The sequence below is a fragment of the Abrus precatorius genome, unplaced genomic scaffold (assembly GCF_003935025.1).
Source record: "Abrus precatorius isolate BTA unplaced genomic scaffold, Abrus_2018 Scaffold6, whole genome shotgun sequence".
Taxonomy (NCBI): domain Eukaryota; kingdom Viridiplantae; phylum Streptophyta; class Magnoliopsida; order Fabales; family Fabaceae; genus Abrus; species Abrus precatorius.
In genome coordinates this window covers 3,425,401-3,441,422 of record NW_020874406.1, presented here as the reverse complement: position 1 = coordinate 3,441,422, position 16,022 = coordinate 3,425,401, and the positions used below count along the sequence as shown (strand labels likewise).

The 16,022-nt window shown below is 31.7% G+C and overlaps 1 protein-coding gene across 1 annotated transcript; it reads left to right on the top strand.

Moving 5' to 3' along the window:
* Nucleotides 1–11,225: 11,225 nt before the first annotated feature.
* Nucleotides 11,226–15,721, top strand: LOC113869435. Its single transcript, XM_027505756.1, has 3 exons — nt 11,226–11,703; nt 12,304–12,434; nt 13,564–15,721. Exons 1-3 carry the CDS (start codon nt 11,497–11,499, stop codon nt 14,303–14,305), a joined length of 1,080 nt encoding a protein of 359 aa, XP_027361557.1. The 5' UTR covers nt 11,226–11,496; the 3' UTR covers nt 14,306–15,721.
* The last annotated feature ends 301 nt before the right edge of the window (nt 15,722–16,022 follow it).

The following is a 16,022-nucleotide window of genomic DNA, read 5'->3' as shown; positions in this document are numbered from 1 at the left end:
TTGTTGGCTTCTACATTAGGGCTAAAATGCTCCCAATCCCACCTTCAGCAGCGAGTGTCAAGTAATTTTGGATTGTCCTCCTTTTTGCCATCTTTTTCTTTCTACACTCCTTTCTTAGCCTTTGTGCAGTCTTTTCAATTTCTGAGTCAAAAACAAATTATGCAAAAGATGTAGAACGGGTGAGTATACACTAAAGAAAAATTTTATAACAATAAAATAAAATAAATAAAATAGAAAAGATAAAAATAAACAAAATTAAATTAAATTAAAGCAAAATAATAATTGCTCAAATCAATTAAATATGATATTTTCTTAAAATTGGAGAAAAAATAATCTCGGGTAACAGCGCCAAAAACTTGTTCGTGGACAAGTGTACTCATCAAAAAGTAATAAAGGGTTCTAAAATAAGTTCCCAAAATATCATCCTACAAGGATTGTTTTCCATTTACCAAAAAAATCTTAATTTAATTGTTGGAACTTAAAAGATGTGAGATTAAATATAATAAGGATTTGAATATAAAAGTACTTAACAAGAAATTAAAATAACGCAACCTCTAACAATAAACTAATCGAGAAGAACCTAGGGTGCATGGTTTCATCTGTACACTTCTCTATGTTCTCTTTTAGATTAATTCTAATTCCGATTTCCTTATGATTGCCAACCACTCATACTAAATCTATTAACATCCAACGATCATGCAATGTTAACAATTTTTTCTCTAAACTATCACCCTCAATGATCATGCAAGGTAAAAGGAAGAGAAAGCATAAAGCACCTATGAGTTGTTAACTTAATAACGATTAAAAGAGAAGAACAAAACTTGATCTACCTAATCTTTTGTCTCGTTTTACCCTATAGATCCATTAATTATATATGGTACGATTGCCTATAATATAATTAATTATGTTATGTTCAAGAGTTCTTATTTCTAACATATAAATATAACACAATAGGGTAACATCAATTAAGAATGGAAACACAAAATTATCATAGATCATAAAAATTCTATAAAGTCATGCAAAGAATTCACCATAGCATAGCCTTACATAATACAAAAGAAAACCAAAATAACAATAAATCAATACATAGTAATCAAAAAGGAAACGCAAACTAAAGGAGTCTCCAATGAAGAAGAGATGAGGAGAGCTCTTGATCTAACGCACTCTCAAAGCTTTTGTAGTCATCAACAACTTGCCAACACCAAGGTTAAAAGATATGAAAAGAGATGTGAGGTATGAGCAAAATATCAAAAGGCTAATAGAAAAGGTGTCCTTAAGTCACTGCCCTTAGGTTCTTTTAATAGAGTTTGAAAACCCTAAAATTGCTTTAGAGTTGGATTTCTCGTAGGTAAGCATGGTCGTGCAAGACCATAAGCATTGTCATACATGTGGTTGAAGCATCCCCTCATGCTAGCTGCTGAGATTTGGGCGTGCTAACTGTTGCGAAGCCTTATTTTTCAATCAATTTGGCCCAAAATGCACCATAGTAATCTGCATAATAATCATAGAAATTAGTGTAAAAGCTTAATAAAATAATGGCTACAAATAAATACATAGCCTATAAATGCATGCCAAAATACAAACTTATCAATATTACCGCTCCTTTGACATTTATCACTAGATTTTGCACAGCTATACACATCTTTAAAAAGGACTGGCTAGTAGAAACCACTTTGCAATACCGTTTGAGCAGTCTTTTGCAAAGCTATACAATATTAGAGACCGGTTCTTAAATAACTACCCTCCAAGTTATATTTAGAGAGAAGTTCCTAGTCTAAAAGATGATTTTAGAGAGCGGTTCAATATTAACTGCTCTTTAAGTTTATTTTTCTAGATTTACAATTTATTAGAAAAAAAAAACTATTGAAAATAAATAGTTTTGATTTAATTTCTTTTAAGGTTTTAGGTTTGAATTCTTTCCTCTGTTTTTTCTTTCTTTCTTAATTTGTGTATGTGTGCCTTTTTTATTATTTCTATACTTTATTTTATTTTATCATTGTGGTTATTGTTGTTATTACCATTATTGCAAAGAAATTGTGTGAATAATTTTTATAAAAATCACTAACATGTTTCCTTGCTTCAACTCAAGAAATTATTTAGCCTTTTGCTTCTTTAGATCTATGGGAAAATAATTTCCCAATAAACTTGTCTTAAATGCCTCTTATAACACCTTAAATTTAATTTCAATTAAATAATAATTTCACAAATTCGAATAACCAAATTTTCATAAAATACTTCAAAATAAGGGAAGGGTTACAAATTAATATCAAATGACTGTTACAAGACTAATTTAGTTACAACATTTTCAAAATAAAAGTTAAGTCCTATAGCAGTCCATCCGTCCCTTCACTGAGTCCGGTACTGATCGTCTTGATTACCTGAAAGATAGATGTAAGGGTGAGTACTCTACACTACGTAGTACACAACAAGCACAGAGTCTCACCATGCATATACTTTACACAAGATAAACATAAACAACATTTTCACACAATTCAATGCAATTCATCACCGATGCACTTATGGCACCAACAGTATTACACATTCGCGCGCTCATGGCACGCCACTACGCTCATTGTGATACTATAATCATAGATTTCCACTATGAATGGTCGCTAGTTACCCCTGCCTCACGGATACCACGTAGGCAATCATGGGTCGTTCAGCAAAGGTAATGGTCAGAGGTTTAGTCAGGAAGAGAGTGTGTGACCCGTGGTGCACCTATTCCACAGTCGGTGTCACCACCACTCTCTCCTCCCCAAGGTATTTTTACCATCCTCATCTTCTACACCCTCAGTGTATCGCTGAACCATCCACAACACATTATAACGGCGCCAACTCGCCTCATTCACACATATATTTCATTCACACACGCAATATTCATGCTTGCACACGGCACAAGCCTATATTCAATTCACATTACACGGCACATAGGCCACATTTTATCCACAATATATGGCATATAGTCTTCATTTATTAACAATAACGTTAATTTACCAATCAATGGCATTCTATCACACACAATCACCCTCACGGGGCCTAACTATTCCAACACACATCACATTGCACACCAATTTCCATCAAACACACAATTATTACTCTCTATCTCAGCCACATTGCATTATTCATTGAAACACATAAGAATTTCAATACATTGAGATAGGGTAGAGTCCCCCATTACCTCGGATCAAAGACCCACACGCTAAATTCACCAAGAAGTTTTTCCCTTCACGAATTTCATCCTAAACATATGGAGAAACTCCATGAGAACCTAGGGAAACCACGAAAATAGAGAAAGGGGATGAAAAACCGAAACCTTAACAATTAAAACTCACCTCCAAGCGTTTCTCACACGGATTCATCCTTCAATCAAGCTCCTGAACAACTTTGGAGGCAATTAATCGGTGGAATAGGGCTTTGGGTCAAGAGGATTGAAGAGATTTGGGAAATGAATCCCAAATCCCTAAACCCCCTTTTAAAACCCCTCAGATCGCGACACTCTCGCTACAGCGAGAAATTCTCTCGCTGCAGCGAGGACAGCCCAGTATTACACACTTAACCTATTTTCAGCATCAGAAAATTCAATCCAATCAATCATACACCCACGCATACATATATATACATTCATAATTATATAAATAATAATAATTAATATCACAAAATTCGGCCCAAGGGATATATGCATCTTCCTGTGGCAAGGTCTGACTTGGAAGCCTTCACCGATCTTTTGCTTCTCCACATAAGTGGCATATACCATTTTTTGTTTCTCACAACAACCTATCGCGTTAAAGATCTTTTCTATGTCAATTATCCACCTCTGGGCTTCTTCAGTGTCAAACTTTCCTTTAAATCTCGAAGGATTGTGTCTTGTGAATGATGACAGTCCACGATATTGCGCTGATTCAACATCTTGATTGTGCCCTAGAGTTTCTAGTACTTGCGTCATGCAATTTAGAATTTCACTTGTAGCTCCAATAGGTCTACCTCTACTAGCCATAGTTCTAATATGGAAAATCAAGTATACATATCAACAAACTATCATTCACACATAACTCATATGCAATCAAGTTAAACAATTCACACAAATCCTTATTTGAAATACCAAGCATGTCATACTAACAAATAATCACTTCATATTCTTGCAAAACAAGAATATAGGAGTACACAACACAAACGAACTAGTCTTATACCCTAGTCTGATTAGGATGAACTGCTCTGATACCAAATTGTAACATTCTTATTTTATTTATACTATTTGTGAAATAATTTACATTGAAAGAGAGAAAATGAGGTAAATTTACTAGTATTTATAATACAAAATTTGATAAAACTTAAAACTTCTTTCTTTGTTATTCAGTATATAAAATGTACAAGTATTAACGTAAAAAAATAAATGCATTTACGCTAAGTCTGAAATAAAATAAATATATACTAACTTTCATTGATGTATAAGAATTTAACAATTTACAACCATATACCACAAATACATTAGGACTCATATATACTAAATTTACAAAAGATTTAAAATAATGTAAGTCCTAATGAGCATAGATTCCACACCAAAAAAACTGAGGATAATCCTAGTTGTTATCCTCAAATCATCTCTTTATATCTGCCAACTCTTCCGGTGTCAGCTTCTCATCCTCACCAAGGTCACAGGTGTCAGCCACTACTTCAATACTAATTACTCGCTCGAAGGGGAACCGAGTAGGTCTTCCCATATGGTCATGATCAAGGAAAGTGTACACATAGTTTGCCGCGTCTGGCGTTCGGACCGTTCCTTACTATATGTATAGGTTGAGTGAATGGCAAATTCTACCATGAACATGGTATTCAAAAGGAATACTATATTCTATGTTCATTTCTAAAGTACATATATTACCAGGTTCATTATTAACATCTATAATAAAATTACACTGATAGAGTCGCTACCACTCTCTGAATAAAAAGCGTAACCTACTTATACATCGTTCCCTCTACTCTAAAGGTTATCAGTGGAGTGGTCATCCTGCTTCCCTAAAACATTTAGTAAAGATGAGCTTTCTCCTCACCATTGAATCAAGATAAGAATCAACTTAATAATTTTAGCCCACATATATTTAAGATAACATACAAACTAACTCAAATAATAAGTATATCAACCATATCACTTATGTACATATAATATTTTTCATATAGTGTGATCACATTCTTTCAACATTCTTATCATTCTTTGACTACTTATCTCAATCAACCATTGCCCCTGTGATCCCTTGAGGTCTTTCTTATGTATAGATAGTTGCTAGTTAGTTGCAACAACACGGATACAACGTGTACCGACTCGACCCTTTTTAACAAAAGTATGGTGAGGAGAATGAGTCAAGAAATGAGCATGAGGCTTGTGATACTTTTGTTCTCATTAAGAAATGCGTACCCATTATGAATAACATTCATCATCTTCATTTTTCCTAGATTTCCAATCAGCTCTTTTGTCACAAGTGGTTCTACTCTTTCCATAAAGATTCACATACAATTTGAGAGAGAAAAATAAAAGAATATAAGCTCAAACATATTTCAACTTCCAAACAAAGATTCATAATTACAATAACATATCATTATATATATAATCAATTCATCAACAATTTTGTGAGAGGTTGGACACCTCTAAATTCAGCTCAAATCGCATGTATATTATCAATATAACACTATTTCATATCAATAAAAAAAAACAATACTATTTAATAAAATAACCATAGTCTCAACCACTCAAAGTAATCATTTCTCATCTTATACTTTTTCTATCTAATTTTAAATTCAAAAAGAATAAAAAAAATAATGTCAAAATTTTCTTCCTTTTCCTAAAAAGTAAAATTACTAACTTTTTCTTAATTTAATATGAAAAACAAAATATCAAAATAAGCTTTTTAAAAATTCATTTCTTTTATTCAAAAAATAAAAAAATAATTTTTTATGAATAATTTATTTCTTTAATTTAAATTTAAAATAATTTTTTATTTTAAAATATACAAACTAAAATTTTTATAAAAAAATTACCTATGTTGAATTATTTTCTTTTGAAATGAAATAAATATTTTTAAAATTAAATAATTTTACATAATTAATTAGAAGGTAATCATTTTATTTAATAGACATTCTAAGAGTGTTAATATCGTTTTTTTACATTTTCTTAATCTAAATTTGATTTTAAATATTAATTTTTAATTGAAGTTTTTTCAATACTTTTTTTATATAAACTTTGGTAGCAATTTTCTATCATCAGTATCGTAGGTGCAACCTTTTTCACACTTCTTTTATACACATAATTGTCATCCCATTGAAAATCTTGATTGTAACGATCATCAAAATTTTACATTTTTAATTACTAATGTATTGGTTAAATATAAATATATGTATGAATTTCCTAACAATTATTAACTACATGATTTTGAATAATTAATTAAAAATCTTCAATAATGATTATAAACATAAAAATGCTAATTATAATAATATATAATTAGTTAACTGATGATAAAACAAATATTAACATTATTACTACTAAATTCTTTATTTTCTATTACAAATTAAATTATAATTATTTTTTAAGTACAAAAAAATTTGTAATTATAACTTTTAATAAATACAAATAATCATAATTCATTTTAAAATCTAATAATCACCATATTATTATTTAACTAATAATAAAACTGATATAAAATATTATATTGATTATTAATAATCATTTTCTTAAAAAAGCTATTATTTCTTAATTAAATACCAATGAACTATCTACAATATGTATAATTTCTAAATAATAATTATATATCTAATATTATTAGTCTCAATAATTTTTAAACTACTATTTTCTATTATTAGTTATTTTTATTTAGATATTATTAATGTTTTAATTAATAATTATATATCCAATATTGTTAAAAATATACTGAATACAAAACTTAAATTATATATAATAAAAAATAATCAAAATTTAAAATTATTTATTCAATTCATTCTTAAATACAGCTAATTTCGTGTTTTTAATATATTTATTATTAACTCTATATTAATTTGATACAAAATAATTACTACAACAATATTTTCACTTCTACGACAACTATATAACAATAACATGCAAATTAAATAAATTCAAATTATCATCATTTTAAGATCATAAACTAATTATAGTAAATTGATAAAGTATATAATAAATTAAAAAATAAAATTAATTATTTAAAATTTTACTAACCTTTTCTTAAAGAGAAGCAAATATTTAAACACAAAAACCAGAAATTTTTTTCATTCTTAAAATAAACAAAAATTACAAAAATTTATAATTAAAATTAATCATTTGACATAATATAACTTAAAAATAAAAATATTTATTTAAATACCTTTATTAAAATCATGAAGAAAGAGAAATATAAAAGTGGAATGAAGTTTTAGAATTGTAAAGAACAAAAGAAAGAGAAGGAAAGAAAGAGAGTGTAACACCTCAAATTTAATATCCAAAATAAATGAATTTCATAAATATGATGATAATTAAAATTTTCATTCAAATGGTTTTCGAAACATGGTTCAACAAAGTATTTCGAAATAAGGATAAATTATAATTTGAATCAATAACTACTACATGACTTAATTAATACATCAATTTTTAAAATAATACATCAATTCTTAAGTGCTATAGCAATTTCATCCACCCTTTCATTGAGCCTGGTGCTGATCGTCTTAGTCACCTGAAAAATAAATGTAAAGACGAGTACTCTACACTATCCAACACAATCAAATATAGAGTCTCACCTTGTCCATACTTCACATAAGTTCTAATACATTATACGCAAGTATAACCAATTATAAGCAACATTTTCATTCCAATTCACGACCGATGCGCTCACGGCACCAAAATATTTTACACTCGTGCACTCACCGCACGTAACCATGCTCATTGTGGCACTGTGATCACAGTTTCACACCATGGATGGTCGCTGGTTACCCTCGCATCACGGATATCACATGTGCGGTCATAAGTCGCTTGGCAAAGGTAGTGGTCAGAGGTCTAGTCAGGAGGAGAGTGTGTAGTCTGTGGTGCACCCATGTTCACTATTGGTGTCACCACCACTCTCTCTTCCCAAGATATATTTACCATCCTCATCTGCCACACCTCTAGTGTATCTCTGAACCATTCATAGCATCATTACAACGGCACTTAACATGCCCCATTCACACACATTTCAATTATACACAATATTTATATTCGCACATGACACACATTGCCCGCATTCATTCACATTACACGGCATAGATGTGCACATTTATTTACAATACACGGCACATAGACCCATATTTGGCTCAATCATTCCACTCATCACGTTCCACATCAATTTCTCATCCAAATCTACTAATAATAGGCTCCAACATTATTAAAATCATACCAAACATGCATATCTATCAAAACACACCAGTTCACATATCCTATCTCAATCACATTACAGAAACACAACAAGCAAACAAATCATCAAGCAAAATAAGACAGGGTATAATCCCCCTTTACCTCGGATTGAAGAACCAAACACAAATTCAGTCCAAGAAAGTGATCCCCACGTGACTTTTGTCCTAAATACACGAAAGAATCCCATGAGAACCAAGGGAAACCAAGAGAACAGAGAATAGGGATGAGAAACTGAAACCCTAACCATGGAAACTCACCTCCAAGCGTTCCCAATAAGAATCCAACATTTAATTTAACTCTCGAACGGCTTTGGAGGAAATTTAATCGGTAAGAATGGCTTAGGAATTGAGGGAAATGAGAGAGAGTTCGAAGGGAGAAGTGGGGAATGATTATCCCCAAACCCTAACCCCTCAAATAACTCTCTAGTCGCGACACTCTCACTATAACGAGATATTCTCGCTGCAGCGACGCCTTCTATGGCTACAATGAAAATCTTAAAAGAAACTGCACTCTAGTTTCTGCAGAATCTCGCTACAGCAAGACTACACCCAGAATTGCACTCCAAACTGTCGCTTTGTTGCTACACCGATGGACCTCTCGCTACAGCGTTCGCGCCTTCCTCCCATGACCCTCTTGCTACAGCGAGAATGCCCCAGTATTACACCCTTAACCTGTTTCTCAGTCCAATCAATCCAATCCAATTATATACAAATACATTTATACGCATCTATATGTATTTATACATAATAGCATCATCATCACGCACTTAAGTGTAAATTTTAACCTCTATTCACACACACACACACACACACACACACACACACATATATATATATATATATATATATATAACAATGATAATATTACAAATATTCGGGGCGTTACAGAGAGAAAAAAGGTTTCAACAATATGTAATTATTAAGTAGTGACACGTGATCGCACACGGGTCAAAATACACCTAATTACTATAGTACGAGGTAAGCAACTAGGGTCGTTTCTCAAAGAATCACAAGGAAAAATTAATCTATTTAGAGAGTATATAAAATGGGGGGTTTGTTTATAAAAGAAACAAAAAATGCACTTAATTATAATTAGAATGAAGAGTGAACAAAAATTTAAATTCCAATCCAAAAATTAAGAAAAAAAATGACTACTCTATCACTGGATTTTTAAGAGAATACATCAACAAACAATTCGATAATTAACAATGAATCTGAATGAAACCTCAATTCGAACTCAGCATTCACATGAAAACCTTCATGCATTCGATTAGCACATAATTAATTAAAATTCAGAAAACTCTAGAACCTAATTGAATTGTGCCAATTTAATTTATCAATGCCGTTAATCGTAGTTTTCAAACTTGAAAATCCAATTCATGTTCCTTAAAACTCAATTACATACATCAATTGAATAATACGTAATCAACCAGATGTATAATCATCAATCCAAATGAATAACTTCAATTCAAAAATATAATTAGCAAAAGGAGAAAATAAGGAAGAGATGAAACCGAAATTATTATTGAATTTATGTCAATGTGAGACCAATCCTCAAGAGTGTCATGTCCCTTTTAATCGTTGAATTAGATGGAAATCTAAGCCTCCATGGATGGAGGGAAACAATTTGTAAAGGGGAGAGAGAGCGAGCGAGAGAAGAGAAGAGCAAAAAAAAATTAAATTCAAAATTCAAAATTCAAAATTCTGTTTGTTACTTTGTTCCATTTTTTTGGTATGAAAACGGCCTCTTTTTGGTTTGTGGCCTGAAGGACAATTGTAGCCTTGGATGTCAGCTTCAAAACGCCACTGGAATGGGCTTAATCGGAGGTCTGTGGATTGAGATATGGCCCAAATACTGCACCTTGCTCAGGATCCGCGACTATAGCGTTCTGACTTTTTCCAGGCTCAGTTTCAGCTTCTTATCATCAGAATTGGTTTTTGACCTCTCATAGGAATTGTGCACCTTTCTCTTAGCTTTCCTACAAATCAAGAATTACAATGAAAGGAGTTCTACAACTCAAGATATGGTCCAGAAACCAAAATAGTATCAGAATTTATCAAATACTAAAAAAATTAAATAAAGCCCAAATAAAATTCAAACATCATAAAATGATCTAATTCAACCAATTAAGCATAAAAAAATGATTAATGAGCTAGGAAGATGTTATAAAAATCTAATTAATCAAGTAGTCCATGTGTTAGAAATTTGACATTGTGTTACAAAAAAAACTTTTTAAAATTTTAACATGTGTTTAATAATTTGATTAATGATGTTTGATGTCTAAAATTTGCAACTGTGAGACTTGTGATGTTACTTATTCTCAATTAATCTTTAATAGTCTAAATTTAAATTTTCAATTTTTTTTATAAAAATATAAATATTTTGTGGTTACGTATAATATTTTTTTAATTTTAACATGTATCATTGTTTGAGGATGAAATTTATTTTTTTTAAAAAAGTTAAAAAAATTGAACCAACACACTGATAACAAAATTCAGACAAATAAATTATTTTTAAAAAAATTGTTTTAATAATTTATTTATTTTTAAATATTAAAAAAATAAAAAACCATCGAATCTACGCGGAGTTTAACAATGGCAAACCGTGACCAACAATTTGTTTGGATTTAGCGACGGTTTTACCATCGTTATAACTAATTTCCTACGTATATATTTTTATTTTACCTCCATTCTAATTTTATTCAATTTTATTTTCAGAAAAAAAAACCCTTGTTTTTATTTATTTAATTAATGTTAATTATTTATAATGCAGGAAAATTTTATCTTTCTAACTGAGGAAAAGAAAAAAGAGAAAGAATTCTCAATTTTCCTTCGTTTTCCGAGAAAGTGGAACAAAACGAAACGCTGATTGAATTCAGGAAAGCAAACACACGCACACAACCCGACCAGATCCGCAAATTGCATCCTCGCGAATCAGCACTTTTGTGCCAAAAGACATTCATCAATCCCAAATTTCGCGTTTTGAGCCGAATCTGATTCGATATCTGGGGCAACAGCCATTTGAATTCGACGACAATCTGAAATGGGTTTGGGTTGTTGAATCGGAAGATTAAGATGGAAAGGGAAAAGTGGAAAGAGCATAACAATGGGTGTTACGATACGTTTTTGTGTGATTATGATGATGGAGAGGTTCTGAGCAGAGAACATAGCCCTACGAAATCTTATTCGGTGTCTTCATCTCCACCAAGACTTGGTTACATCGAACACCATGTTTCCAAATTCGACACTTTGGTTGGTATCGCTATCAAGTACGGTGTTGAGGTACTTTTTCTTTTTTTCATATATCTATTTTATTTTAATTTATTTTATTTAGTTGCTTGTTTGTTTATAATTTCCTTTTGTGCTTTCCTTTTCCTGTTATGTCTCAGCTTGATTTTGATTGTTTAGGAAGTATTAAATTTGTTCTATGGATTGGTGTTTGTTTTTCTCTCATTCGGGGAATTTAATAATGAAATGGTGGCGTAAGAGTCAAATCCATGCAGTGTTTGTGAGACATTGGGGAAGCCTCTTTCTGATACGATATGCATTGAAATGTTTTGGTTGTTGTAATTATCGTCTGTGTAGGGACGCCATTAAATGATGAGGAACAGGTTTTAATAATGTTGAAAACTCAAAAGTAATTTTGTTCTGAAATGTTTTTTTTTTTCTTACGATGTTTTTAGTCCCTTGTTGCGTTTTTGTTTCTGAAGTGTTTTCGACTTTAATGTTAATATTGATGTTGTTTACTTTTCTCCTACATCGCGTTTGATGGGAGTATAACATTGTGCTGAATTCTTGTTTCTTAAGTTTCCTTCTTTAATCAATTTGAGTTGTATAATGAAGTGTAATTTCTTCAGATCTATTTGCTTTGGGAAATTGTAGGTTGCGGACATCAAAAAGATGAATGGCCTTGTTACAGACCATCAGATGTTTGCGCTTAAAAGTCTCCACATTCCACTACCTGGAAGACACCCTCCTTCTCCTTGTTTATCAAATGGTTCAAATACTCCAGGGTATGTTTTTATGTCTATTGGATTAAGGATAGGCACTAAAGTCAAGAAGCTAGGTCTTAGGTTGTGTTTGGTAACAAAACATAACATATAGTTTATGTCTGTGAATACAAGGAATAAGGTATATTTTGGTTCCATCCTTTAGTGGAACCAAGGAGTTCGATCGAAATGACAAACTGTTTCATTCCGTTCTATTTGCATGTCAAATGCTACCTTATACTTTTTGGAGTTACTTATTGAAATTTTTGTAAAAGTATCTTGTATGAAACAAAAGGGAGGGGGCGGTAGAGGAAATTTTTATGTCTTACCTTAAATGGGAGCTTTCATAGGAGTTTGATATTTTGAGCACGGTTTATGTTAAAATAGCCAGCGAAGTTATTTTGTGTGCTTTAATTAAGTGCATATGTTGGGCATGCTTGTACGAACATATGCAGGTTACAGTGATAAACTGAATGCGTCTAGAATGAAATTCTTTGCTGTGATTTTACAAAATAAATAAATTCAAGGAACAGGGTTTTAGATTGTATTCACTGTGTAAAACCTTTTTATGCTACTATAAACAAAACAGTGCCACATAATTGTAGAAATTGATTTTTGCTTGAAGTGAAGGCTTCTAACAGTTTCTGAAGTAGTTGGCAACATTTTGTTCGCTGACACTGTAAAACTCTTCACACTCTCATTGGAGAAAAATTAAATCCTTATTTTTGTCACATCATTAATTCAAATTCTTTTAGTTTTGAACTTCTTTTACCCATAATATCATTAAAGTTACAGTTATTCCTTTTATTCTGCTTTATTATGCTATGACTAAATTCTCCTATTATATCGTGTTATTTTCTTCTTTCTTATGACTGTACTTTGTTTCTTCTTTCTGTCGTTGATATCTTCTGGGTCTCGTTTTAACTTTTAGGTGTCATTTGTATCAAGTTTCTTACCATATTAATTTTTATGAACAAATAAATCAGGTTTATGTGCAAGTCTCAGCAGAATTGTGCTACAAGAGAATAGATTTATGTTGTTCTCCATTTATGTTGATCTCAATATAAATTTTCTTTTTGATATCATTACTTCTGAGTGATTTCTTTCCCATTAGCATTTAAATCACTGATAGCCACGAACGTTGTCCCTTCAGATATGGTTACTCTGATCACAGTCTACCTAATCTGGCACACCATGAACTGCTTGAATCATTCCAGTCCCTGGGAATGAAGTCGTTTGAGCGGAAGGTCTCCCCAGCCATGAGCTCATTACAGGGTTACTATGGACTTAAATTGACCTCTAGTTCCTCAGATGGTTCATTCTCCAGAACCTCACCTATGTCTAACCGACCTCTAAGTCATCACCGGAAATCCAAAAGTTTGGTCAATGTAATATTGGAAGAGATTATGGAAAAGTCTGATATTGCACCAGCTGCAAAAACCAGGGAAGTTGACTCCAATAAATTGAATGATAAACTTGTCCAGAGACGTCAGAAATCTGTAGCTGACTTTACCCAGATACCAGAGTTGCTTATGAGGGAGGATAGTAGCAGCAGCGGTGGTCTTCCATCAAGAAAAGGAAAGGGCTTGGCTCTGCGACCGAAAGCGGCTAGCCGAACTGCAGCGACAACTGATTCTGAATCAAGTGCTTTGAATGCTGTGCCTATAGGTGTGGGGGAGGCTTATCTAAATGATGGTTCATCTGGGGTGAGGAAATCATCAAGCACTTCTTGTTTACAAGATGAAGAAAACAGTGGTTCTTCATCCATTTGGCCAACCTCAATGTGGAGTTTGAAACCAGATTTACAGGCATTTTCAACTGCAACAATTGCAAAACCAATCTTTGATGGCTTGCCCAAGCCTACCGGTCGAAGAAATAAAGCTGCACTTGATTAATGTATAGTTTATCAAAACAATTTTGATCCCCTTTGTCAAGTTAAGGAATCATTAGCCGCTACACCTATGGGTAGATTGGAGGAAGAAAAACAATGTAGAAGGGACGTAAAAATCAAACATTACATTTTATTTCTTAGAATAGGGGCATTATTTTTATGCCAGAAAATACTAAAATTTTTTATTTTTAAAATTTGTCTTGGCTCCTCAATAGCCATCTTAAGAACGCTCGACGTTTTTTTGGACTACAAATCATTTTGTTTTTTAATAAACAACTAATATATTTAACTCATAGTGAACTTTTGCGGGTTTGGTCGTTTTGGCACCTTAAAGTGATAGGTGAAAGTACTAGTTTAACAGGGGTCTAATTCTGACTGAGCAACATGCTCAAATTTAACACCTGTGATATGATTTCTACGTAATTTGAATTCTCAAATCTATTCTAGTAATTGGCCTATAGATCACTACAGAAAGTTCATTCTAGCCTTTGTGCTTCTTATACTGTCTAAATTTACATTTGCCATAATCACTAGTTAGTTTGGGAACGTTACATGAACAAACGAAGCTGTTGTTGACGTTAGTGAATGGCCAGATAATTATTAAAATATACAGATAATGAGTTCGCCACTCATTAAGCAAGCATTATACGTTTAACGGGTTCGGTAAAACCGAAAGTTTTTAATGTCATGCTACCAAAAAAACCATTTCAAACAAAACAAACGTATAATAACTAAGTTGTCATTATTATGTAAGCCGAGATGAAGAAATTTACCATTAAAATTCATTATTGTGAATATCACCTATTTGGTCACGAAATTAAAAAAGGTGTAAAATAGTACTTACTCGTTTATAATTAAAGAAATGTAGTCATAATACATAATCCTAAACTGCCCAATACACTTCGATACAAAATTGTGCAACGTAACATTACCAAAATGTGTTGGTATGAATAAAAAGGGTTTGAATTTCAAAAGAACGAGAGGTTGGATGATAATCTTTCTCTCATTTACCTAAAATTGACACTAATTCATCTATTTATAATATATAAAAGCTACAATGCAAACTATATTGTTAAATTTAAATCAAGTATACATGCAACACAAGTTTTTATTGGCCAAAAGCAATGTGATTAGAATACTTTTTCATCTTCCATTTAATATGACAAAATAATAGCATGACAAGGAACCATTGCCAACAAGAAAAATCAATTGCTATTGAATAAGAATATTTTTATTATTATATGTAGTAAACGTTTGCCTATAGAAAGCATGCATGTGAGTTCTTAAATAAAATTTTAAAAAGTTCTCTTCCTCTGTTTCTTAATTTTGCTATATGTGAGAGAGTTTATAATGGCCAACTGATATCAAATTGGTATTAAAGTTGGTTAGATCCAACATTGGTAGTGTGAGCTTGAGAGAAGTGTTGGTAAAAAAAAAAAATAAAGAGAAAAAAATAGAGTGAGTGAGGAACAATAAAGTTCTCACATTTAAAAAAAAAAAAAATTTAGATAAGTGCTATTAGAAAGTGAGAGATGACAATCAATTACAATATTGTGTGGTTAGGTCCCAAACTAGATGGGAAGCTTGATTATAATTATTGGGACTTGTATATGACTATCCATTTGAAAGCTTGTAATATTTGAATCTTTGTTGACCCAAGTTTACCAAAAGAAGCTAATGAAGAAAATCAAAGGAAGGACCAGTTGTCATTGTCACAAATC

What these genes read in the sequence shown, in the direction of transcription:
- LOC113869435 (XM_027505756.1), top strand. Translation starts at nt 11,497, where the DNA reads ATGGAAAGGGAAAAGTGGAAAGAGCATAACAATGGGTGTTACGATACG. An exon ending in CTATCAAGTACGGTGTTGAG is followed by an intron (nt 11,704 to 12,303) that starts GTACTTTTTCTT and finishes GGGAAATTGTAG; the next exon opens with GTTGCGGACATCAAAAAGAT. An exon ending in AATGGTTCAAATACTCCAGG is followed by an intron (nt 12,435 to 13,563) that starts GTATGTTTTTAT and finishes TTGTCCCTTCAG; the next exon opens with ATATGGTTACTCTGATCACA.